Source organism: Numenius arquata, chromosome 8, assembly GCF_964106895.1.
Source record: "Numenius arquata chromosome 8, bNumArq3.hap1.1, whole genome shotgun sequence".
Lineage (NCBI taxonomy): Eukaryota > Metazoa > Chordata > Aves > Charadriiformes > Scolopacidae > Numenius > Numenius arquata.
Genome location: NC_133583.1, coordinates 34,600,035 through 34,626,669, shown reverse-complemented (window position 1 = coordinate 34,626,669; position 26,635 = coordinate 34,600,035). Strand labels below are relative to the sequence as shown.

General features: G+C 45.9%; 1 protein-coding gene across 1 annotated transcript in view; it reads left to right on the top strand.

The window, feature by feature from the left end:
• Positions 1-1,469: 1,469 nt before the first annotated feature.
• The window catches only part of NOTCH2 (notch receptor 2), an 85,948-nt gene continuing 60,782 nt past the window's right edge, over positions 1,470-26,635 (top strand). Inside the window, exons 1-4 of the mRNA XM_074151774.1 lie at positions 1,470-1,854; positions 11,965-12,046; positions 21,936-22,195; positions 22,873-23,208. Of these exons, the coding sequence (XP_074007875.1) occupies positions 1,470-1,854; positions 11,965-12,046; positions 21,936-22,195; positions 22,873-23,208 (1,063 nt within the window). The remainder of the gene's footprint in view (positions 1,855-11,964; positions 12,047-21,935; positions 22,196-22,872; positions 23,209-26,635) is intronic.

Below are 26,635 nucleotides of genomic sequence, written 5' to 3'. Positions count from 1 at the left end.
AAAGGGGAACATAAGATGAAGCACTGCTGAAACACATTTTTAACTCCTCTGCAAGCAGCTTGGTGCTCAATGAGACAGACCCATGGGGATGATGGGGAACTAACTGAGGAGCTTTGACGGGGGGACGCAGCGGGGCGCCTGCCCCTGTCCCTGCCCTGCCCTGTGTTTTCCCTCCTGGCCAGGGCAACCCACCTGGCCAGGGCAACCATGGGTGGCTTGGTCCTCGCATTCCCAGCTGCAAAACCCACGCTTCCCGCCCAGGTCCAGCCCCTCCAAGCCTCTACCACGTAGAGGACATGCTGGTGGCTGCTTTCACCCATTTTCTCTGCCTGACAGATCTGCCATGGGATGCTCTTCCCCACGAGCAGCTGAGCCCACATGCGCCCACGAGAGCAGGGTGAGAGTGGAGAGATGGGAACCATCAGCAGGATCTCCAGACCCGTGGAAATGAAGCGACACCTTCCTTTGTCCAGGCTGGATTCCCTCCAGGAGCCAATTTGTCAGGTGGAGCTGGTTGCCCTCATGGCAACTTCCAAGAGCTGTGGTGGCGGTGGATGATGTCCCTGTGCTGGGGGTCAGTGCCTTGTGCTCAGGTTAAGCGAAACGCAGAGAATGGAGGACTAGGCTGCTTCAAGGTCAGGGATAATGAGTGATGCTCAGAACTAAGGGAAGCTGGAAATAGCAGCTTTTGGTGAAACACTGGAATTCCTCCTGAATAAGCTGCATTAGGGAGATCAACCCCAAGCCCTCCTTGTTCCAGTCACATTCCTGCCTGTCCCCCCTCCACCCCCAGCTTGGCTTCGTGATGACTTTAACTTAAGCATTGGTCGCCACCACTCATAATTTTTTATGTGGAAAGTTTTGGGCATTCTGGGGGTCTGGCCTCCACCTCAGCAGACGAGGAGCCACAGGAAGGGAGCTGTGCCAGGACCAGCGCCACAGGACGGCCATCACGGCTGTGAGACACCGTCGTCCGCCGCTGGAGCGGTCGTGGGAAGCTCTGGTGGGAGCGGGCCGGTGAGGGGGGATTCGTCACCCAGGCTGCATCCGCACACCTGGAAACATCATCGTGGTGGTGAGGCACCGACCATCCAGCTCCACGCTCGGGAGGAGCTCCGGGATGCGGTGAATTACAGGCAGAAAACAGTGAGGTTTATTCATTGCCCCCACCCCCACCCCCCCCCCGCCCCTTCTCTCTCTCTCTCCCCACCACGAACCCGGCACAATCCTGCCTTCACCAGCCGGGCCGCCCCGCCAGCCCCGCACACAAAGGGCTCTCAGTCCGCGGGGAGCTGCAGCCAGGGCAGAAGGGATTTTTTAACGCTTTAAACGATGGCCGAACATCCGAGATCATATCCCCCCCCCCCCGCGGGAATCCGCCTCTTCTGCTGGGCTTTCGGCAGCACGAGCAGAGCCGGGGGGCGGTCACCTTTCCCCCGCCACCGCTGCCACCGCCCCACCGGGGTGGGATGGCTGCGTCCTCCACCCGTCCATCCCCACTGCCGCCTGCCCCCATCCCCGCCGTCCTCGCCCCGTCCTTCCCCGCCCGCCGCCGCCAGGGGGCGCCCGCCCGGGGTCCCCGGGCGGGCGCCCCCTGGCGGCGGCGGGCGGGGCAGGACGGGGCGTGGCGCGGCGGAGGAAAGCGGAGGCGGTGCGTCTCGGCCGTGTGTCCCTCCGCGCGGGACGGCCGCAGGCGCCATCGGCGGCCGGGCAGATCCCTCCGCCCGGAGTCGCGCCGAGCCGTGCGAGTGGCGGCGGGAGCGGCCGTGGCCATGGCCCGCGGAGCGGGGCCAGCGCTCGCCGCCTTCCTCGGCTTGGTGCTGGCCGTGCTTAGCCGCGCCGAGCCCGCGGCCGGTGAGTGACGGGGGCGGGGGAAGCCGGCGGCGAGGGGCTTGGGGGCCCCGTTGGGCTGAAGCGGTGCGTGGGCGGCTCCTCGCCGGGGGGCTGCGGGGCTGCCCGGAGCCGTCGGTCCCGGCGCCGTGGTGGGGGGGGGGACCGACCCCTCTCCCGGCGCCGCTTCCAACGCGGCCGGGACGGCGGCGGTGTCACCTTCCTCCCTCGGCCCAGCCGGGGGAGCGGGTTGGGAGGGGGGTGTGGGGGGGGGGCCGGCAGCCGTGCGTGGGGTGTCACTGCGTGGGGTGGTGGCCCCGCGGGGACCCTCCACGCCGAGCCGGGCTGAGCTGCGAGCCCCGGCCGGGTGGTGGTGCGGGGCTCCCCGGGGCGGGCGCAGAATGCTGAGGTGGGCGCCGGTCTCCTCCCGGTGGGCGCCGGTCTCCTCCCGTGGGACCCTACACCTAACGGAAAAGTGAGATGGAAGTCGCCCCTGGGGTGGCAGGGCTCGGCGGCGGCGATGTATGCGCTGCTGCAAAAGAATGGCTTGGGCGCTTGAGGGTTTTTGGGGTTTTTTTGTGTGTTTTTTTTGGGGGGGGTGTGTGGGTGTGTGTTCAAAACACGGGAGCGAAGGGTCTCCTGCCTCCCGTCCCCGGGAACGCCGATGCACCGCGTCCCCTCCCGGCCTCTTTGTTGGGGGAATATCTGTGCCCAGAGAGGAGTTTCTGCGCGTCCTCCTCCTGTGACTGTTGAGCAGTTGGGGCGGGATGGAGCCCTGTGTGAGTGTGTTCCTTCAGCGCCTCTTGAAGGAACCGCTGCTTCTCCTCGCTCTTCCATCTTGGCCTTTGCGATGGGATTTACGGCTGGGCTGGGGAGCGCGTTCCCCGGCCCCAGCCGCTGGGTTCCGATGGATTTCACGCCTCTCCCAGCAGCAGTCCCCCCCGGCTCCCAGCGAAGAGCGCGTGCGGCCCTTAAACGCGTTTTAAAGCCATCAAGGACCAGCAGTCGTTGGCGGTGGCTTACGTGCCTCCTCATTCTTCCTCCCTTTTTGGCTCCTAGGAGGCCGGGTGGCTCTTCGGATGGTTTGTGACGAGCCACAGAGTGACCCGAGGTTGTCACTTTGTGCAGCCACGGGAGAAAGTGGTAGTGGAAGTTGTTTGGTGCGTGAGTGAGCGCGGCGCTGAGAATCTCAGCGATTTCGTGCTTTGGTGTGGTTGTATGGTTAGGAGTGGAAGCTCTTGTCTGCAGAATTTTGACCACTGCTGCTGGGCTGGATACAGGTTAATTAATCTATCTGTTTTGACTTTGAAATGGTGATTTTTGGTCTCCTGGGAGAAAAGTTGCTTAGTTTTGTTTTGTTTTGTTTTCCCCAGTAAACCCTTCTGAAATCTGACTTGCTTTGGTTTAACTAATATGTTGCAAGAAAATGGTTGGAGTAAAAATAAATAAATAAATAATCTGTTTCCTGAGTGTGTTTTGGCTAGCTTTGCTCAAAAGGGGCTGGAAAAATAAAGAACCTTTTAAGGGTAGGCGTTTTATAAATTCAGAAATGTATTTTCTTGGTAGGGGAGAGGTGTGGTGTTATGGTAGGACTGTTATTTCTGGAAGTGGCTTACACAGTCCAGTAAGATGGCAAAATACTATTTTTGCAAAGGCTAAATGTCACATCCATTTGGTTGAACTGTACCTTCGTACCAGCAGTTTATCAGCTCATTGCTAATAAACCGAGTTCCATCTGGAACAGGGGCTGAGAGGAGAGGTAGCTGTGGTTTCATTTATTGTCACTTGGCTGGGCATGGATACCTACTAGGCTGGGTGAGGTCCTCCCATGCTGCAGAAGCTTTTGGCGTTGTGGGTGAAATCTCTTCCCAGTGCTAAACAAAGGCTGGTCATCAGAGGAGACAAACCTAGACTGAAGATGCCTCCTGATGTTCATGAGAACATTGACCTGCATCTGGTTCTTGGGAGTGAGAGCTGTGGCTCGAATTAATGGGAGAGATGAAGTCACCGAAAGGGTATTTTTCAGGTGCACATCCAACTGTCTCGATGCTCTTGTGCAAGAGAGGGCAGGTACCTGACGTCAGCCCTCTTGGTCAATAAATGGGAGGCTTCTGGATGCACCAAGCGCTATGGCTTTGGACTGCTCAGCTCTGCCTCATCATGCAAGCCCGATGGCGTAGCAACTCGCTTTTCCAGTTGGGCCGTCGTTTAGTTTTGCACAAGGCTGCAGTTGAAGCCTCTCAGTGAGCTGGGGTGGGGCGGCAACACCTGCGCTTTTGGTGAGGATCCTCTCCTGATAATTGCTGGGAACCATTTGCTCCTCTTCTGATCGGGCGTTAGTGGGAGAAACGGGAGGCGGCGCTGGTGAAGCCCACCCTAATTACCCACTGTCGTTATCAACGCTGGGGTTGCGCTAAGCCCAGTTTCACCGGGTGGCTGCTGAGTACCAGCCCCTATTTCTAACAGGTTGCGAGACGTTTTTAATCCGGAGCAGCAGAAAGGCAGTGCGTTGATGTGGAGCGCAGTTTGAGGTCGTCTTCAAACAGTGAGACTTTTGAGGACTTAAGATAGCGCTGACAATGCCGGTCTGGGTGATAAGGATTTGCTTACGGAAGAGCAAGTTTTACTCGATCTTTTGAAGGTGTTGCCGTCTGTCAAATTTGTTCTTATCAAAGATGCTGATTTAGGCTTTCAAAAGGGAGCGTGATGAGAATCTGGCGAACTCGCATCACTTCCTGCAGGGCATCGCTTAGTCAGATTAGAAATACGTGAAGATCCTCTGGCTGATGTTCTCAGGACTTGAATCCTTGGGAAAAGAGGACTTATGCCTCTGGTGGCATTTGGCATTTGACTCTCTTTCAATGGGTGGGTTGGGTTTTTGTCAGCTTCCTCAGCTATTTCCCTCCCTCCCTCTTTTGTAGGTGTCTTGCTGCTGTTGCAATAAGTGGGTAATTCTCTTCAGCGTGTGCTCTGGTCCTGTTCTTCTCCAGCTTCTCCCATTCTCAAAACTGGTATCTGTTCTGTGAGGGGGGGGGGGATGACACCAGCAGCTGGGGCTTGAACCCAGGACGAGGAGTAGGTGAAGGAGCCGCAATGGGACTCTGGCAGCCCCTTTCTGCTGGGCTTGGCAATCTTTCTTAACAGCAAAACCAAACAGCCACAATTTGTAACTTCAGAAGTCACGTAGTTCCCTTTAGGTTTGTAGTCATGGCTAATGACTGCAAAGCCGAGGAATGATACAGAGGTTATTAATTCTCAGCCCTCCTTTGGGGCACGTTAGGGAAATGTCATCCGTGGGGGGGGGGAAGAGCTTCCCTAAGTATCTACGTTAAAAAGTCTGTTTGTTGTTATATTCTTGGTTTCTATGAATTCACGCTGAAATCATCTTGCCAGCAGAAGTCGAGGGGCTGTGAGCGCCCATCGAGAAGGAACAGTGCTCGTATCGTTCTAAACACGGTCATCTGAGAGCTGCAGAAATAATCATTCGTTCTGTTTGGAAAATATTCTGTTCCTAGGGCACATGTCCTTTTTTTAGACTGCTGCGAGGATGAAAAAAGAGCTTTGTATCCCAAAATGGCACGGGCGTCTGCTGTTTGTTCCACGCAGCAAGTCTTCATCTCCTTTCTCCGACATCAGCCTGGAGGGCTGCGGAAGGGCCGCTCGGCACAAGCCGGGGGGGGACTAGCATTTCTGCACAGGCACACATGCTCAACGTGCAAATTAATAAAGATTTAGTGCCGAAGAATGACGGAAGACTTTGGAGAAGACGCGAGCATGGCTCCCGTCTGCCAGATTGCCATGGAAACACCAATACCTCTTCAGCTCTTTAATTGCCTTCCCTACATTTTTTTTGTTGAAAACTTTTTTTTTTTTTTTTAAAAACAATGCTTTATGCTGCTGTTGTGGATTTTAGGCATTTTGGCTTTGTTTGGAAAACTGGAAATAGGCTAAGGAAGGGAACAGTAGCTGACAGAATTTCCGAGTGTATTACGAGTTCATCTTGAATTCAGTAGGTGTTACAACTTGTGGTTTTTCACCAGGAACAGTGAACTGTAGCTACATCTGATAGAAGTAACAGTCCTCCCGCAGGTTCCTGGGCCCGAGACCCCAAGGGCAGAAAAACTTCCACTCTATCTCTGAATTTGCACAATGGTTCCCAGCTCTGCTCTTAGGAGGGCCAATTAGTAGTTTTCACCAGTTCCTAGAAGTTTGGGCGAGAGATTTTGAAGAGAATGGCAGGGCATGCAGTTTTCTGTGTCCAAGGGCTTAATGTAGTCAGATTTGCTGTTAGCAGTCCTCGAGTTCCGAAAAACCTGATGAACTTCTAAAGCAGAATTTCGTCTGACTGACTTACTCTTCTAAAATCCACCTAAATGTTTTCTTTTGCGCTTTTGTTACAAAGCCTTGAAAAGCTAGTGAGGAAAACCAGTTTAGGCATTGGGGTTTTCCCTCTCCAAAGGTACGGGCCCGTTGGCTGAGTGCCTTCACGCTCCTCTGAGCTCTGCTCGGCTTCTCAGTTGATAAGTCTCGTGTTATCCAATTGATTTCAGGCCCTTGCGTGTAAAACCAGTGGAGATGTCTTAATAATCCAATTAAAGCATTTTTACTTTGCAGATGATTTCTATGCCTTATACACAAGCTTTGTCCTTAACGACTACCTTCTGTCTGCGATGTGCAAACTGCTCAACTTATTTAAATCCCCCAAATGTTAACATTTTCTAAACCTGAGCTGAATGTAAGGCTTTATCACTTTTTCACAGTATGGATTTTTTTTCCTTGTTGGGTTTTCCTCCCTCCCTGTGTGGCTGTGATGGGGTGATCTGTACTTTGAAAATATGAAAATGGCATTTTCTTTTCTTTTTTTAGCTAGCGCTTACTAGTGGGTTCTTCCCTAGTGTATAATCTCACTGGAACTGTAATCTGTTGAGGTTACTGAATAGTGTAATTAGTTATCACTGCTTTGTGGTTTTCCTCCAAAATTTGGTTATCTTTGGGTATTCTCTCCATTTGCGCAGCGCTTCTTACCAGCTTTTTCAGCAGCTGTTTGTGCGGTGCGAGGTGCCGCTGTGGAGCATTTTGTCCCTTTCTGCACGGCGAGGACCTACTGCTCTTCCCTCAGAATGGCACCTCATGTTTCAGCATCTCCTCCAGGCTTCTTTTTTCATGCTCTGGTTTTCCTGAAGGGAATCTGAAGCTCTTTTTAGCTCACTTGGAATTTGAGACCCTGCGATTTCTAGTGTAGCTGGTGTTTCTGACCATTCTGGTGGCTGTCCTACTCGAGCTGATCCACCTCGGGCCAGCATCCTGAGCTTGTGTAAGGATTCCCCAGGTTGTTGCTGTTTGAATCCTTTTCCTCCTTTCTCTCCATGTATAATGGCTAACACAGCTGAAATCACAAGCTGTTTCTCTTGAATGTCAATCAAGAGCAAAAATCCACTGGCTGCATAAAGGTTATTGAAACCTATTTTGTCCTTCAGTTTTCTTTCTAGTCTGTAACGTGTTTCCAGCCTGATTTTTCTTCTATATTGAAGTAGGTTGTTTTCCACCCTCCTCCTCCAGGAGAGTTTTTAAACCTACAGACAAGTTTCAGCCAAATATGACAGAGGTCCAGGTTTGTAAAAGATACTGAGTTTCTATGAACTTAATAGAAAATTTGTGGACAGAAAGAAGAGAGAGACCCGTGTAGTGTCCTCCCAAGGAGAAAGCTGTACCACAAGCTCAGCTGTGTTCTTGGCTAGAATATCGCTCTCCCTTTATTTAAAGTAAAACCTTTGGTCAGAACCTGCACCTTCTTAGATGCAGGATAATCAACCAGAGAGGTACAGGAAACCAGCTTTATAACGTCTCTTCCTCACAGCATTAATTGTTTTGGCATTTTACGTTTTTATTTCTGCTTGACTTTTTCTGAACTTGTGGGTGAGGAGTTTATTGGCATTGCTTTCCTTTCAGTATTTACAACAAAGCCCTTTCAGATTTTCTCTGGTTATGGCTCTGTTTCCCTATAGCAGTCTTCTCTCTTAAAAGCTGGACTCTGATACTTACAGCTTCTGATCTTAATCCTTCACTACTAATTTTCTAGCCTAGAAAGTATCTGAAATTACAGTGGGCAGATCAAGTATAGAAACCAAATCAACATGTCCAGATCATTTTGGCATCCTGAAGACCAATGAGGCAGAAACACAACTTCTCTTTTCCTCCTAGATTTGCTTTAACTGTCTGTTTAGCCGAAAAAGATTAAACCCGGGTGAAATTGTTCTCCAGTTAAGTGTGAGCTTTGGTAGATTCAGAGGTTAAGAATCACAGTGCTTCCCAACAGTGCGAGTAGCGCTTTATGCTTACGCTTGTTTTACAGCAGTGGATACCTGTTTTTTCCTCTCTGGCCTTGGAAGATAGCCCTGTTAGGCTAGTTAAACGGCAGGTTAGAATTTGTCAAGGGTTTGTACAGACTGTGGGCTGGGTAGTATAGCTAATAACATTCATATTGCATACACTTAGAGCCCTCTTCCGAGAAGTCTTTCAAACTTTGCTACGATGTATGCTAGAAATTGGGTGCTGCTTTCACAAAGCAGCGGCCTCCCCACTTCATAAGAAGCCAGTCTTTTGATAATCGTGGAGTGTTTTCCCAATATTCCCATAATATGCCCAAAAGGACAGAGAAAAATCACGGGGTGGTTCAATACGTTAAAAAACAGTAGACTCTGAGGACTTGAAACATCGCTGGTTGTGCTTGGTCTGGGCTGACCCAGCTTCAGATAGTCTTGGTAGTTTTGGCAAGCTAGAGCAAGTCCAGAAAACCAACAAATAATTCACCATTGCTGTAGTTTGTTGTTCTTGGTTGTTGTTTTGTTTTTTTTTTAAACACAGAAGAGAACTGTCAAAAGCAGCCTATTAGACTCAAAGCCTTGACCGCCTGCTGATGCTATCTATATATGGCTTCCAGAAAAGTGGCTTTATCTTTTCAAGGCAAGGCTGTCTTCTCTCATGCTGTACACACCAAAGTGTTTTTACAGTTAACATGATGGATGTAGCAAAACGTACTTTTCAGGTTGATTGAGGGAGAAGGTAAAGTTTCTGATGCTATTAACTCTTGAGCACAATCATGGTAGAATAGCAGAGAAGTAGCTTTTGAAGTAAGCCATGTTGAAATGCCTTGGTTTTGCATGTATTGTGAAATTGTTAAAGATTTCATGAAATACAGGAAGACAGTGCTTTGTGCACAGAAATGCAGATTTTACTGTGAGAACTGTAGTCTTCGATTTCCCTTGTGATTTCTTTTTTAAAGAAAAGTGGTCATGTTCCTTTTTAATACTCATTTTAATATAGACTATGGTTACATTTACATTCACTTCAGGTTTAGTTGCATTTCAATGTATTTCTATTCTGCCTATTTTAGTCTGAAGCTGAAAAAGCACAGCAGAGCCTTTTTGCTTTTGTTTTCTTGGCTTCTTTCACTTCTAAATTACTATATACAAAATATATATTTAGCTGCCTGAATTGCCCCATTCACTACGTGCCTCTGTTAAAGAATTCTAAGGACCAGTAGTGGTTTAATGACCTGCTAAACGGCAGTTCAAGGCAGGAATAATTTGTCAGAAACCTGGAGAAAATTAATCATTACAGACACGGCAGAGAGGCTTTAGCAAAGTTATTTGGCCGAGCGAGCTAAATGGGAATCACTGATTCGGATCCTTACTGCGACCCCGAGAGCCATCACCCTCTCGTCCCCCTCCGTGGGGTTGTGCTGGGAGGTGTTTTTGGCCGAGTGCTGGTTAAGCTTTTACTATGTGGGTTACAAAATCGGCCGGCTGTTCCGTGCTCACTGGGGACGCGGGCACTCGAAGAGATTACAAAATTGTGTTTGAAAGCACGGGCACAAAGGAAATAATCCTCCGAGTATTTGCTTCGGTGGCTTGATTGGTGCGAAAAGAATGAAAATTCAAGGTAGTGAGATGGGAGTGCCGAGCCTGCTTCCCCTCCTGGTTCTCCGAAATGTGGGTAAGGCTCACTTTCACCTTCCTCCGTTTCCCTGGAGTAGCACAGGTGGTAAAGGGAGTCTGAACCCGACCGAAAGAGGTCCTTTTGCAGCTTCTCTTGAACACAGTGTGACCGCGCTGTGCGAACTGGAGCTAATCTCTGCTGTGAAAACAAGCTGCTGCAGTGTTAGACAGAAGCAGATGAAGGTTGGAGTGGAAGCCTTGTGGATGTTCCCGTTAAAGGGGAGGGGAAAAAAAAAAAAAGTCAAACAGGTGCAAACCAGTGTAAGCGGTTTTTTAACCACTGTGGGGGGGAATGCCAAGCAAAATCCACGTTAATATTTCTGTCGCTTAGTAACCCTGACCTCAGGGGTTATCTGAAAGGGGCTCAGAGTGGAATTTTGTTCATTTCCTGAGAGCTCTGCAGAAGCAGCGCCATCCAAGTGCCCCTTTTTTTTTTTTTTTTTTTTTTCCCCAGATCTCAAGTTGACAGAAACAGGCACACTTGTATCGTGGGAAATACCGATAATTTTCCTGAGGGTTTAATTTAACTGTATTCTCTACAGGGACCGCAAGCGTGAAATGCTCCCGTAGTACCTCGTAGTGCGTGTGACCTGTTTACGTGCTCCAGGGTTATTGAGAAATAACACTTCAAGCCCTGGATAGCAGTAACTGGAGTCTGTTCCAAGATGTCTAATTGCTGGACTGAATTCAGGCTGGTTGCGGGGAGAGCTCAGTGGGACTCGTGCCTTAACTCTTCTGTTTCCGAGCCCCATTCCCTAGTTACCAGCATATAAGCTTCGGGGGTGGTTTGGACCAGTTTTCCCTGAATTTTATTTTTCTTTTCCTTGCTGATTTTTTGTATTGAAAATTTAATACCCCTTGAGGAAAGGAAAACTGTCTTTTTTTTTTTTTTTTAAGGGTAATCTGCCCTACAGCAGCTGGTACACAAGCAGGCAGTTTAGGTGGTTGGATGTTCTTGATGCCTCTGGGTGCCTTTTGAGATTTGTTAAATGCTTTTCCAAATGCATTGAGGTTGTTGAAATAGGGTATGTAAAGGCACAGAAATGTGTGGGGTTTTTGGGGGCCAGGAGACAGGACTGGAGGCTGGGAAGAGCTTGGGACTTCTGGGTATGTGGGCAAGTTTAGGACAGGACCCGGATCTTCTGGTTCTGAGAGCTGTATCTGCTCGTTCGGTGCTATTCAAGTGGTCTAAGTGGACTGGCTATATTTTTGTGGTTCTGGAGTGCCCTCTGGTCCTGCAGGGTTTCCATAGTTCTCTCCCTTTTGGTCACTTTTAGAAGTAACCACGGTGTGCTGCTTCGGGTCCCTGTGAAGAGATGAGCGCTTGGCAGAGCTGGAGCTTGATGTGTTGCTTCCATCAGGACAGGCCTCCCCAGAGCTCCCAGTAGACCTGGATAAAAGTTGGACCTTCCTTGTATCCTACCTAGTGAACTGTATCCTACCTAGTGCCCTTTTAAAAACATAATACTGGAAGTGTCAAGCTTGAGCTACAGAGTATCTCCTCCTTAGAAATACCAAATTCTTTGCTGAATGTCTTTAAGCCTCTGATGTTCTCTCTCACTCCCAAACACCATCCTGACTGAAGTCAGGGTGTCATAACAGTAATGATGTTGCAGCAAATTCTGGATTGCTAGGAACATGCAGCAGGTGACCTTATGAGGGGGACAGATGCCCCTATTTCAGTGCCAAGTGACCCTAGAGATAGAAGGGAAGAATTTGAGACAAAATATTGTGAAAGAAGGCTTTGGAGCTGTTGCCTCTTATTTCAGAGAATTTCAGTCCAGAATTTTGATCAGAAAGTAGTAATTGGTGACACTTAACCCAAAATACGCAAGTGCTGACACGAACGTCTTTGTAGCTTGCTGAAGTTACTCCACGCTTTGCTTTGAAAATCTACCTAAAAGAATTTCTGGAAACATTTACTTGCCTGATGAAGAAATCTGTATTTGATTCTTCTTTCAGTCTGGCTCTTTTGATGCTGCCAGAGATTAAATTAAACTGTGTGATAGTCTCTTTGTTTTTGTTCCAGTTATATAAAAATTTCTACTGTAAGATTTCCATTCCCCAAAATATGCAAATAAAGCTTTGACTTGACATGTATGGCTACTGATTTGACTGTTGTTTTCTTTTCTTTCAGCTTTGCAGTGTATGGATGATTCCAAGCCATGTGTTAATGAGGGAAAGTGCATTCCATATCAAAATGGTACAGGATATTGCAAGTAAGTTGGTTTCATTTCTAGTCAATTTCATTACCAGTCTTCTTTCATTCAGGGTCCTAGCCAGAAGGGAAATGCGAACTGTTAGGTTTTCTTATTGGGTGCATTCAGCGTAACGGTTTTGGCACAGTTGGTGTTTCTTGATAATGCAGTAGTTCTTATGCACTAGCTTTTTGTAACATAAGAAATCTGGGATTCTTGTTCAGATTTTTGGGTTTGGATCTTGTCAGCTTAATTTTTGCATTAGGTTAGGAAGTGAGGGCAAAGTGGTCATAGAGGTAAACTCTGTACCTCACTACCAGACCCACAAATTAAGTTGGCACTTGCTCTCCGTCTTATAGCTTGTCTTACATTATAGAGCTTCAGCCTCAATTTGAGTATTTTTGTGAGTTTTTCAGAACTACTCTGCACTCTGAAATGTGCCAGTTCCTTTCTACATGCTGGAGAGCGAGTGATATGTGGGTGTTGCAAAAACAAATTAACAAAAATCCCCAAGCAAACACCCCCATTTGTCTTTATCGCATAATTGACTTTGGTAAATGTTGACACCCATCTTCAATGGTGGCTTCGCTTTGCTGCTGCATGGAAAGCCGATCAGCAGGAGCTTTGGCGGAGCGTGTGGTGTCTGGAGAATGGTATCACATCTATTTAAATGCAGTTCACCTCTCAAACTGCAGTATTTGGATTATTTTTTTTTTTTAATGAAACGATACTTTGCAAAAAGATAAATCCTCCTTATTTGGCAGGGTTAATTTACTATGTCTGCAGTAAATGGATTATTTTCTAAACCTTGTTTACTTCATCAGTGCAACTTGTGCCATTTTCTAGCATGCTAAATCCCTTTTTTCTTAATGCCAACATTCTTTAAATGTTAGCGAATTTTGTCTTGTAGATTTAGCTTGGCTAACACACAGCTCTGCTCTTCACCCTTTTCTACGCATCTGTCTTCCCTAGCCACAACCTTTAGTTCTTTCTGTTAATGTGGTACATAAAACTCTATATACTTAAATTGCACCTGTGGCACACAAAGGGGAAATTATAATCTAATTTGAGGTGGTTCTCAGTTTCAAATCAATATCTGATGTGCAGAAAGGCCATAGAAAGGCAAATATTTAACTTTTTATTCCCTGGTTGGTTTTTTTTTCCCCCAGTTTTTTAACTATTACTGCCTCCTAGTCTTTTCCTTTCCATGGCTTTGTATTGCTGTCAACAGAAATGGGCTGCCCTTCTGAAAAGAAATCTGGAACTCTTCCTGCTTTTCACCTGTATTTTAAGACTGAAACCAGACATTGCTTGAAGTTAGTAGGTCTTTCTGACACATACTTAAGTGTGTTAGTCTGGAGCTGAAGTATGTGGGTCATGGTGAAGGTAATAAACAAGACTGCTATTGATGTTGGTGCCACTTGTACCATCATAAGGATGTGTTTTCTCCAACTTGCATGTTCCTCTTAACTGTGTCTTAGACTATATATATAAAAAAAAAAAGTGTAGTTTGTTCATCTGATTAACTTCCGTTCAGTATTTGTAGTGCAGTCTAGATCTTGACACATTTCCCTTATCGCAGTGGCAGCTTTGACCACTCTTACGTTTATTTCTTTTTTACTGCACAGAGTTATTTATAATTCTAATGTTGACTTCTTCCTTTTTGTGCAAAGTCTTCTTGCAGGTCTTAAGCCACCCCTCCTTCAAGTAACAGCTCAGTCCCTTTACAGGTGCCAGGGTAATTGGAAAGGCTAATAGTGGCCTGTATACAGAGCTTAGTACGTGTCTGTTTTCTAGTTCTGGCTCAAGAACCCTTTTTTTTTTTTTTTTTAGGAAGGAAGGAAAAAATAACAAAAAAAACCAACCCTCAACTGTGGAGGCTCTACCTTTAGCAGGCTGATTCTTAGCATCCTGTTTTGGTTTTAACTTTTTTTTTCTTTCCTGCACTATGAGGAACTCTGAATAGGGGAACTTTCTATCCGGTAGGGTAGCCTAAATGACTTTCTGAATTTTTGATGGCTGTAAGAGTAGAAATGTTTTGTTCAGGAAACTGAACTTATTACTAAAGCAAGTGGCTGGGCTTCTAGCTCTGCAGGATCACTTGCTGATTAGCTAAATCTCCACCCCTTCCACTTTTTTCAAGTTTTCTGCAGTACTTCCTCTGCTGGGCAATAAGTTTTTATAAGAGGCTCTCTTCCTCTTTCTGTACCTCCTCTTGGCCAAGTTGTTTGTTCTAGTGTGCGGTCAGTCCATCTAGTTAATCTTGCTGTCTGTAAGAAACAAGCGAATAGCTGAGGGGGAAACTGCATCAGAGATAATCATATATAATAAGACACGAGTAACGTAAGCACTGATAAGCAAAACATCTAGTCTTTATATTTGGTAAAAGCAGTGAGTGACAGCTTAGTGCTGGAACAGCTTTCTTTGTCAGAAAATCCTGCGGCGTCTACTCCATTAAAAGAGAAAGCCAGTTTTCTGTGAAGAAACCTTTATTCTGGTGCATCTGGCTTCTGTTGTGGGAACAGCGATTGTGACCCTTGTAAGGAAATCGGAGTTGGATCTTTATCAGATTGCTCTTGCGAGCGCCCTTTAAGTAGCTCTGTTCCCCTGGTGACGCTGCTGGCCCATGGCTGTCATTTTGTGGCACTGCTTGATAGAATTACTGACCTTCTTTGACCTTGATTTTTATATTTAGAAAATTACACATTCCTGTGTTTGCGTCTCCCAAGGTCAGAATGTTTGTTTGAGAGATCTTTCTATGCCCATCCAGTGACTGGCATGGTGAGGATGCAGATCATATTCCAAGGAGTATGGCTGTGATGGCAGCAGCAGGACGAAGAGGACCTGCCCTTCCAAGCTTTGACACAAGGGATTTTCAGCTTGTGGTTTGGCTTGGCGTTGCTCTGTGGTGGGTTTTGGTTTTGTTCCCCGCCCCCCAACCCCCCTCCGCCCCGCCAAAGCATCTCCAGGCAGCCTTTTGCACATTGAGGTGTTGAGCATGAAGGAGCCCTCTTCTTGGCATCCTCTCTGAGAAGGTGCTGGGTACCAGGAGCTGTTTCAAGGAGAAGCAGGGATTTTTTTGGCAGCGCTGCCTACTGTTTTCTGGGCATGAGAGCCTGCTCTGCCGCAGGTGGGTGCAGGGTTGGGCAGGACCCTGAAGTGGAGGGTATCTGAACTGGTTTCCCTGTGCCTGGCAGCTGTGCCTGGCTGCCTCCCAACTTCCCTCCCCTGTGCCCCAGTGACAGGGAGCAGAAGCAAGAAGGTGCCAGGGAGAGAAGCAGAAGTGAGAAGGAGGGGAGCTGAGGTAGGGGTGCTCCAAGGTTTAGGGAGGAAACTGGGTCTTGCTACTTCTCGTGCTTTGTAGGTTTTTAAGATGGGATTTTATTTTTTTACCTCGGGACTGTTGCTCGTTGTGTGCCCAGAAGGGATATCGGTACCTCTCTATGAACCAAAGCACTGCTTTAACTCCAGTGTCTTTTGCTGGGTCCTAATGGCAAAAGGAAAAAAAAAAAGTAGAAAAAAAAAATAATAATGAAAGTACAGTGACACCGTGGCTTGTTGCTGTGCTTAGTTGAAAGTGGAGACTGCTGAAGCTGGCCGATTCCAAAAGGACTGTCTCCTTCAGCACATCCTTTCATGCCCAAAGCTGTTGGATCTGTGCAGCTTTGTGTGCTTCTGGGCCTCTTCAGTGAGCAGTGTTTTTTCTCACTGTGTGCAGAAGTTTATGCACACTTTCACATTGCAGGATACAGTTTTTACCTCTTATCTGCATGTTGGCATCAGGAGGACCTCAAAGCATGCTAAACTAAAAGCAACAGCAACATGGCAGTAAGGGGCTTCTATCCCAATTCTAGCCCTCACTGACTCCAACTCCCTGGCCAGGTTTTGGACCCGCCTTTCTTTCCAGCTGGATCTTCATAAATGAACTTTAACTCAGATTTAAGAGGACTTCTGGGGATGAAGGCAAGATCCTAGACTGCAGAACTGCTTCCCAGACTGCGGCAGATATCTTCTCAGGGTCTATCTCGGGAGACTAATCACTCCTAGACCAGTGAATGGGGAATACCCATAGGAGACCTTGTAGCAGGATGAGGTCTGAGAGTTTTCCAGAAGAGGCTAAATGCAAAAGTTGAAAAGTTGTCCCTTTCTGAGAATGGGCTGCCCTTTCCTGTTTCCTTCTGTCTCCTTTCAGAAGTTAAAGGAGACCCCAGAGACCAAGACGGGGCGGGGGGGAGGAGGGAAGGGAGAGAGAGTACACACACTTTTAGCTTCAAATCTGGGAGCGAAGGGGTGATTCGAGTCTCTCGGTCCAAGTTTTCTACTGCAATTTTATTTACCTGTGCAGACCAAAAGCTGTTCCCAGCTCCGATGGACAGAAGAAGCTGAACTAAACCTTGCCTGTTGAGGTTCCGGTTGCTGTTCCTCCTCGGCGCAGGAACAATAGCTGTGTACTGCTTTTAAAGGCGCAACCGAGAGGCCGTCCCATCCCATGGTTTACATTCAAAGTATATGACGCGTAGATGGGAGCCTTGAGAGATGGGAAGGAGCGCGTTTTGTAAAGCTAACCAGAGAATCCTGTTCTCCCTCCTGAGAGGAGGTGTAGGTGTGGGAGTCAGAAGTCGGGAGCCAGAGGGAAGTCTGGTTAAAATCTGTAGCAAAATAGCTGAGACCCTTCTCACGTTAGTCATTGGACTGCACTTTTTTTACACCACCACCCCCGGTCCATTGAAGCATCTTCCAGTCGAAGCGAAGTGGGCGTTGAGTTGAGGGGGGGGAGAAGCAAGACTACCAGGGAATTCTTCCCTTCGCGTTTTAAATTAAAACCATCTGCTTCCTTCTGTGCATCTCCAGATGATATCACGGGGCCCGACTAGGAAACTCCCATGAAAATCAAACATCTGGAAGACTGGTTAAAACCCTCTATAAGGTGCATTTGCAGAGACTGTCCTATGAATGTGCCCAAGCAAGTATAGTGCAGCAGATGAGGAGATTTTTCCAACAGACCAGGCATATTTTCCAGAATTCTTTCGAAAGCAAGAGAGCTAAGTATTGGGAGGTAACTTCAATGTAGTTTTGTGGCAGAAGAGCCAAAAATGCAGCTTTTGTGAGTCTTCTACTTTCACTTTGTAGCGTTAGCTTGTTAGAGTGAATGCGGCTCTGGATTTGTGGATACTTCAAATGTGGATAAATACCTTCATTTTGTTTTTACGTCTCTTGTTTAGCTCCATGAGAGCCTGAGCTAAGGCAAATGCAGGCTGTAGCTGAAAAGGAGGGGGGGGGGGGGGGGGAAATGGGCCGAGCTCTGACTAAAGTATTTGTGCTGGAAAGTAGCCCAGAGAGAGTAAAGGAGAAGCTTTAATTAGAAGCAGCTGCATAGCTGATGCAGCCCACAGGACATTTTCCCATTTCAAACTCTCTGGCTTTCAGAAATCATGATTTGAATTAAGTTGTATGTGAAATTTGTTCTTAAAAGATTAAATTCCTGTTGAAGTAGGTTAAGAGACCTCGTGTGCTTCCAGAAAGTGCCAGAACAAACTGCATCTTCCTGTTTCTGTTTCTGAGTGTGAGATGGAAAACTGAGGAGAAACAGTGGCTTTTATTTGGAAAAGATTCGGTTTCCTGTTCTGAGCATGTCATTTGGAGCTGACACAAGCTGCTACAATTTTAAGCTCCTTTCTAGACAAGTGTCTTTTTTTTTTTTTTTTTTTTTTTCCCCCATCTCCGAAAGAGAACTTGAAAGAGTAGGTTGGGATGAGAAGAGAGCAGAGCAAGGGTGGTGGGAAGCTGGAGTTTCTGTTGACGATAATCATATCCTTCAAAGTCATCTGGACTTAGACCCCGCTTTTTCAGTGTTTGCCTCTATTTTTAGAGAAACAATGTGGTGCCCAACATGAATCAGGGGCAAATATTTGCAGTTTTATCTCCGCCAACATTTAGAACTAAATTGCTAGTATTTGTGCTTAGAAATGTTGATGACAGGAGACATGGTTGAAAATCTGGACTGTATGTTTTTTGTTCTTTAACATTCAAAAAAGGATTGCACTGAATTGCTGGAGGGGAAAATTGCGTAACTGTGTGACCAAGCACTTCTCCAGGAGGAGAACAAAATGGTGGGTACAAGGGCCGTGTATACCTGACCTGCCATCTTTCCACAGGCAGGCATGTTCCCTCTGGCATGTTCTGTAAGGCTTTTTCCTTCCAAATAGAAATAGCTGAAGTTAAAAGAGCTTTTGCTGTTCCCTTCTGGAGCGCTCCCTCATGTTTTTCTGATTAGCCTCAGAAGATACCAGAACAAGCCCGGTCTTGGAGCGCTCTTCAACTTTGTACCAGAACATTTGTGTACAAAATGTTGGGCCGTTTGTGGTGATGGTTGCAAGTGTTGTTTTAGAGCACAGGTCTCGGCTTTCCTCTTAAATCATACCAGCAATACTCTTAATCAGTGTTTAGATTCCCTCCTCTCTGTTAGCCAGGGGCAACAATTAAATGCACCTTCCAGTATCCCTCAGTGTTGGGGAGTGGGCGAGAAGGTGTTATTTTGGTGGTTTGTTTGTTTGCGGACAAAACACGAGAAGTTCCTCTAGACTTTCTAGTTTGTTTCACGGCCTCTCAATGAAAAATAGCACTTTAGGACTTAGGTTTTAGGTGTGCTTTGGTTTATTTTGTATTTGTTGGGGTGCTGGGTGTGGAGTTGGGGGGTGGCCCTCTTGTTTGCCCGACGAGATGCCCTAGTTGGGGTTCTATGACGTTCTGGTTTGTTGCTCTTTTCTTTCGTGATAAAGAGAACTACAAGGCCCGTAGTTTGCTGCGGTTGTTCTGAGGAGCTTGACGTACTGCTGGCACGGAGGATGGCCCAGCTGCCCCAGACACCCCCCCGCCCCCCCACTGGTGGTGGTGAACCCAGAAGAAATCCCCATAATGAAATCTCGTAAGCCTTCTGGGACTGAAGTTCAATTTGACTTTACGCTTTCATCAGCTGCATATAGATGTCCAGAAACATGATTTAATTGTAATTACCCAGACGGTCTCTGAGCAGAGCTAGCCAGTGCACCGTGTGCAGGCTTGAATGCCGTGGGAGTCGAGCAGTCCTCCAGCTTCTGGCACAGCCGGCCGCGCTGGGTGCCAGATTTCTATGCGATCGAGCTCCTACAAAGCCGCGCTGTAGCCCGCTGGCGCTTGGACTCGTTTCTAATCCATATTGAGGAGGGATTTGGGATGTTAAAGGAAGCCTATGGAACTGCCATGGCTGAAGCCTAGAATACCCGAAGACTTGCCTCTCGCATGATGTGGCAGCGGCTCACGCTGACTGACAGCCTTCAGCTGTTATGCCGAGGATGGCACAAGAGGCAAAGGATATTCTGCAAATGGTATTGTTCCAGGATTTGCTTTCTGTAACTTTATTAATCCTGCCTTGCCCTGCAAAAACGCTTCTTTCATGTCTGTTCTTGGGTACGAAGTTGAAAGTATTAAGGTATGGTGAAAGGAGCCTAATTTGGATGTGGGGAATGGTAAATTACGATTATGCACATCTATTATATGACTTTCCTGCTTTAGACATAGGGCTAAAGCTATTTAATAAATTTTAACATGAGAAAAAACAGTTGTGGTCATCTAGTAATGACCCCTTGCGTAACTCGGATAATAACCTCTGTGAATAGCTGTGTTTGAACTAGCGTGCATACTCTTTCTGAAACAGCCAATCCTGGTGTTCTTTTAAACAAGCGTGAGTGATGGAGAAATTCCACTGAGACCTTAAATGCGTTGTTCCAGTTGTTTCTCTCCACTGCTGAGAGACTGCGTTTAAGTCTGTGTCTGCAGATAAAGATATTACCCTATTCCTAATTTGAATTTGTCTAGCTCGAACTTCTGACTGCTCAGTTCCATTATCCCTGTACCATCTACATTGCGAATTATTGTAAAATCTGAGTTTCTTTATGGATACTTGAAGCTTTTGATGAGCCATCTACTTCTCTTTTCCCTTTGATAAATAGACTGAACTACTTGAGCTTTACATTGCATCAAGTTTTCTACTAATTGTTACTTTTGGCTTCTTTGAATTCATTTCAGCTCTTCCCTCTTAAAGAGCGGACACCAGAACTGATGTAATGGTTGTGACATGAAGTATTACACTAGGTGTAGCACAATCTCATTTACTTCTGCTTGATATTTGTTGTTTGTACAACAACAATGCTCCTGGCCAAACTGTCACGCCGGGATTTTGCGTTCAGCCGACTGTTAGGAACCATCGGAGCAAGTCTGTCTTTCCCAGATTGGTCTCTGGTTTTGGGGAGGATGCTGTCTATGTTTGGTTTCTAGATGTATGGCTTCGCAGTTGCTAAAGTGCGCTTTGCATGCTGGCTGCCTTGTAAAGCAGTTCGTGTTGCTACTCTCTTGTCAAGAGCTTGTCTTCTCTCTTACCTACGTGTTTGACCAGCGTTGATGTTTCCTGTTGTTACTCATTGATAGGAGTGTTGAATAGCATAGGCACAGAGGCAGATCCTTGTAGTATTCTGTTTAAAGCATAGCTTCATAACCATTCTTTGACTTCTAAACTGAATTTTAAGGCCTGTCCAGTTAGATATTAGGTGGGAGGTGTTTTTTTTTATCTTTTAATCCACTGTACGCTTCTAAGAGCATAAGGAAAAGGCAGTCTCTTTACTGTTACGTTCTTGTCTGGGGGCTAACTAGAGACTCTATTTCTTGTAGTTGGAATCTCCTTCCTTTGAGTATGTCATTGATTTAATAATTGTACCTATCCTGTTCTGGAACAAAGGAAATCTAACGTTCACCTCTGAAGTTTTTTGCAGTGAAATACATGTTCTCTCAGGCTGTGTGTATCTTGGGTTAATTACCAGCTAAAGCATGCAGCTGTGTGTTACAGGAAAAAAAACCACCACCCTGCAAGTGGACGGTCCTGTTCTGTATGTTAGGTGTTATTTTTATCCAGTGTATACTCTTGCAGCTTTCTGCTACCTGAAAGAAGCCAATGGAACTTTTGTGGGTGACACAAAAGTGGGGTTTGCAGGTTTGCTTGCCTGGGTCCTGTATCACTGGAAGTTAAATGGAAAATTTGTAGTACAAAGGCCGTTTAAAAGATGGATTGCAGCTGACAAGTGTAGTCAGACTGTATTGACATAAGTTTAGGTTAGAGAGAAATAACTGCAATTATTCTGCAATTGCAGATCTTTGTATAAAATATTGCCCTAGCTGTAGATAGCGTGTGTGTATTCGTTCCTCTGTGGGAGACAGAGGAACAATGACCTTGTCGTTAGGGTGCTCGCCAGGGGCGTGGGAGACCTGACTTCAGGGCTTCGCGCTGCCAGCTGAGCGCAGGCTTCGGCATGTCACAGTCTCAGATGCACTTATCAACATGAGGATAACAGTATGGTCCTGTCTCCTGGGAGCACTGCGGAGAAAGATCTGCTACAGATCTTCAGGCCCTCAGACGCTGCATTTGTACAAAGTTTATAAATACTTTGGAAGATGGATGATACCTGGTGTTTATTACTGAAACTATTGATTTTCTTCTAAAAAGAGAGTAGGTGCAAGGAATTAATTGTTACTCAGCAGTTCATTAACACTTAGGCTTTTACTAACGTTTTGAAGGGAAGTGCAAGAAGTTGTTCCTGCCTTTGATATAACTCTGAATGTATGCAGTATTTATTTATTTTATTTATTTTGTAATGAGCGATTTCACAATTTGAACTTAAGTTTTCAGTGGTCTCATTTGGGACAATCCCAGAGGAAGGCCCTGTTACATCTATGACGTTAGCATTTAGGACTGTTACTGTTACCACTAATTATGGCAAATTCAAAGACTATGGAGCCCAAGATGGGACTTAATTTCTGATATCTTCCCAGGACAGCAAGGCTTTAGGGGAATGTGCCACAAATAATTTCTTCTCTGTTGCAGGTGTCGAGAAGGCTTCCTTGGAGACTACTGCCAGTACAGAAACCCTTGTGAAAGCAATACCTGTAAGAACGGGGGAACTTGTGAAACTACGTCTCTGATAGGAAAGGCTACCTGCAAATGTGCTCCAGGCTTCACAGGAGAGGAGTGTCAATATTCCGAATCGCACCTCTGCTATGTATCCCAGCCCTGCCTGAACGGAGGAACTTGTCATCCCCACAGCCAGGAAACGTATGAGTGTGTCTGTCCTCCAGGTTACACTGGTGAGGTTCTGCGTTTGTACCTCCAGATTCCCTCCTTCGTGATTTACTTCATCCTGGAATGTTCTGGGGCAGTTGTAATACGCTGTCAAATTTACTGGCTCCTGCACAGGAAATGGGAAGTTGAAATGACTTCATGACCAGAAAAAGCAAAGGGGGGAAGGGAATCAAACTCCCTCCCCTTTATGCGTAAGCAGAAAGACATTTAGATCTTGTGGGGCTGTCCATGTGGGAAAACTGACTGCAGAAGCTACTCTGGAGTGGCTGTTGCACTTTGAGTTCAGAGACTACCTTCTAGAAAAGATGAAGTAAACTTGGTTGGCAAAAGCTATGGGAAAAGTATAATTGGCCTGAGGAGAAGCATGGAAACTTACTTCTTTTATTCTTGAAGGGGACATAGGAGAAGAGAGACTGCCAGTGTATAGTATAATTTCAGGTCTTGGGTTACTTTTATAAATCACAACATTCTATATCTTGCTGCTGCCCTGTAAATAAAATGACTTTGTACTGTAACCAGCAAATTGATTTTTGTTTCAAATACATTACTGTAAAACACAGACATGAATTTTCCTGTAATAATTTTAAGATTTAGTACACCAATCGTTTTGAGGTAGCATGAAGGAAATCCGATTTTCCATAGAAATAACTTATTAATGGAGTGCTCTCTCCCCATCCTACAGGAAAGGATTGCCAGTGGATTGATGCCTGTACATCTCAGCCTTGTGCCAATGGAAGTACCTGTACTGTATCTGGAAACAAGTTCTCCTGCACCTGTCTGTCTGGCTACACTGGCCAGAAGTGCGAGATAGATGTGAATGAATGTGCCACACCAGGCCTTTGTCAACACGGTGGGACCTGTGTCAATTTGCCCGGTTCATACCGATGCCAGTGCAAGCCAGGCTATACAGGGCATCGCTGTGAGAGCGTCTATGTGCCATGTTCACCATCACCCTGTATGAATGGAGGAACTTGCCATCAAACAAGTGACTTCACCTTTGAGTGCAACTGTCTGCCAGGTAAACGATGCTTTCTCAAAAGCGCTTGGTTTCATAGTCTTGTTGCTGCACGCCTATCTGTGTTCTTCTGAAAACTTGTCTTGGAGTTTCTATGTGATATTCACGTAAAGTAAGGTTGAAGGCAGAAATCTCAGCAAGGCAGGAAACTCTGATCTTAATTTCTGAGTGCCAGGATTTTATAATACGGAAGGGAAGAAAACGGAGGGCTAGAAACGATAGACTTCTTTTGAACCCAGTTAGTGGCAGAGAATCAAATAGGTTAAGAACGATGAGGTAGATTCAAAGAGATTAAGGTGGTATCTCTTACTGCTCATTTGGAGTGGGAAATTCCATGAACATAAACCTCTGTAAATACATAGTTTTGTGTCAGTAAAGGCCACAGTTAACTTCAGTGCTTGAATGAAGATGAGCATGTGTCTTTCCTCAGTCTTTACCCCTAAAACATACTGGGTTCTATTCCCTTCCATTTTCTCCTCTAGTTCCTCCAAATCTTAGGAGGTATTGTTTCCAACTCACCGCACCCTTTTTGCCCTGTAATACCTCCAGATAAATTATACTTGCTTGTTTTCTGGTGCTGTTGGCTGCCCTGAGTTCATCTACAGCAGGGGTGATGTGCTTACTCAGGATCACAGGCTGTAGAGGTTTCGAGCGTCGGGCTGAGCTCCTATCACCAGGACACCCATCTCTACAAATGACCGTATGTCACTCGGTAGGGACCCTGGTGGTCTCATCCTGTCCTGCTCTTCCCCACCCACTTGTCAGTGCTGACCACAGGGCAGTACTAGTTGTCTTTGCATATCGGGGTGACTTTTCTTAGGCTGATTTTTTTTTTTTTTTTTTTTTTACTAATTCAGTCCATGGGAAACTGATTGTTTGGAAATGCTTTTGACTAGACTTCCTACTTAAGTGTATTGCAGTTTGGCACGGGGAACACTTGGTGTGTGGTAATCTAGAAAAGTAAACTCTCTTCCCTTAAGCATTTCTCTGATGTTATTTCTGTGAAAGATGTAGCTGCCATATATTGTTTAGGCTGAATGTAGAGTGACTGCATTCTCATGGGAATCATCTGGAGTCACAGGTATGTGTGGAAAGAGCATTTAGAACTTAATTTGTGAAAAATACTTTTTTTGAGACCTTTGTCTTGGAGTGTTGGCTCAAATGACCTTAAATGTACATTGTCAATCTTAGCAAGTGCCTGCACAACAATTTTCTGGGTTGTCTGAGCAACCATGTGACTTTGAAGAATTTAGGAAAGTCAATCTTAAAATAGAAGGATGTATCATCTTTAGTTTTGTGTGAAAGCAACCATTTCTAACTATGCTTGAAGAAACAGTGCTTGAACATATAGGGTCTTTGGAAATGCTGTATCTTGTCTAACAGTTGCTCGCAGGGAATTTATTGCTCTTCTGCTTTGCATCTTTTTGAAATGAAATTGTAAACTAAGTATCTCTGGATTAACAGGTTTGATCAGAAATTCAGAATTTTTTTAAAGTCAGATCTGTTTAGCTAGTTCAAGGAGTTTAAGATCTCATGCAGAAGTAGCGTGGTGGGGAGGAGAGGAGAGGAAGATGAAGTTTGAAGGGCTTGATCCTGTAAAGCTGATAAGACAGTTTGCTTTTGTGATTCTCTTACAGGGGCACGAGGCTGGGTAGGAGCACATTTTCCCTTAGACAAGCATGTGGGCTGGCTAAACTATGGTCAGGAAATGAAGATGAGATTGCTATAGTAACAGTTGCACACCCACACTGCTCACACGCGTTTTGGATTATTAGCTGCTTTTTTGGACTTGGTACACAACGTGTATAGTGAGGGCGCGTTAATGTGGCTTTGAGAGCCTTCACTTCAGTATTTCCTGTATTTGTTTAAGTTGGCCATGTTGTTTTGCTAGCTTGATTTTTTTTTTTTTTTTTTTTTTTAAAGCTAGTCATTTGAAAAACAGCAAAAAAGGGGAGAGGTTGGAGAGGCCAAAATGCTTACATTAAACTCTTTGATAAAGGCTAGGCACCCAGCTGTTTCTTCACCCTTAGTGAAGCAAGCAGAGTGAAATTTCGGAAGTGTTGGAAAAGGTTCTGTCTGGGAAGGAAGGGTCAACAGAAAGAGAAGAGAAATGGTGGCCTGTCACGCCCAGGGAAGATGTGAACTAGGCCTGCTCATCTCGAAGAGAGTGCCAAGGTTGTGGACTAAAAATTCCTCTTTTGACTCCCTCTCTGAACTGGAGCAACGCCGATGATATTGTGACTATAAATGGAATTGCTCTAGCCCTTCCTTCTGGACTGCCTTAAGATGTTACCATTGCTCAGCGTTATGGCCGCAGAGGCTGGAGGCAGTTACATCTTGAACTGCTGGAATGGTTTTTGATTTGATTTTGCATCTTGTGACCTGTGAAACTGCTTTGAAGAAAACTGTGCCGAAGCAGTAATTTAGGCATAATTAGGTTACCCCTGGACTGGCAGGAATGGGTTCTTGTTTCCTGTAGATGTTCTCTTTTTGGCTTTTGAGTGAATTCCATCTCTTGCAAATATAGATACATGAGAATAAGAGCTTGAAAATGTGGAAAACCCCTACATCCTGGAGTTACACATCACAGAAGCTTTTTCTACAGTAGCACAAGTACTGTTTACGTACAGTGTAGTCAAGCTGCTATTTTAAATTCTCAGGTTCCCATTTCACTTGCGGATTTACACAAACAAATCTTGCCATTAAGTAATTCATAAAGTCGTGTGTAAGAAGAAGTCAGCATTTGGTGGCAAGTGTAAGTGAAGAGTTACATATACTGTTAGTATTACATCTGTATGAAAGATAACTTCTTATTTTCTATCTGTCTAGCATAATCATTTTTCCTCCAGGCTTTGTTGATTTAGGTAGAAACTAAATTGTAGACAAGTGAGCATGTTAGGTCAATCACAAGAGTCATAGTAAAAAAAAAAAAAAACACACACACAAAAAAAACAAACAAAAAAACCAAAACAAACAAACTTCTGTGAAAGAGACTTAACCTGAAGCATTAGCAACTCCTTCAAATATGTAAGAATGAGCTCGTAGTTATAAATACTTGACAAAAAAGGAGTTCATTTGGCATCTAACCTTTAGTGGAATGTTAAAACAAGTCAATAGAGGAAGTTCTTAGCTGGGAAAGTGATTATTCATTGTTATCCATCAAAATAATTACCCATTAACTAAGATAAGGACCCTAGGGAATTCCAAGGGCTTGTTCAGGAAACGATCTGTCAGGCTGGAGCGGGCTGTTTATGAGAGCTGGAACACTTCCTGGGAAGAGGAAGTAACCTCCCGCTGGTTTGTAGCGGAGCATCACCCTGCCCCGTGAGCATCATCAATGGGGTCTAGCGGCCATACTGAATTTCCCGCGGTGGGGAAGGACCCTACCTGCTGGGATTTAGAGGTGAGCCGCTTCCTATGGGGTGTGAAG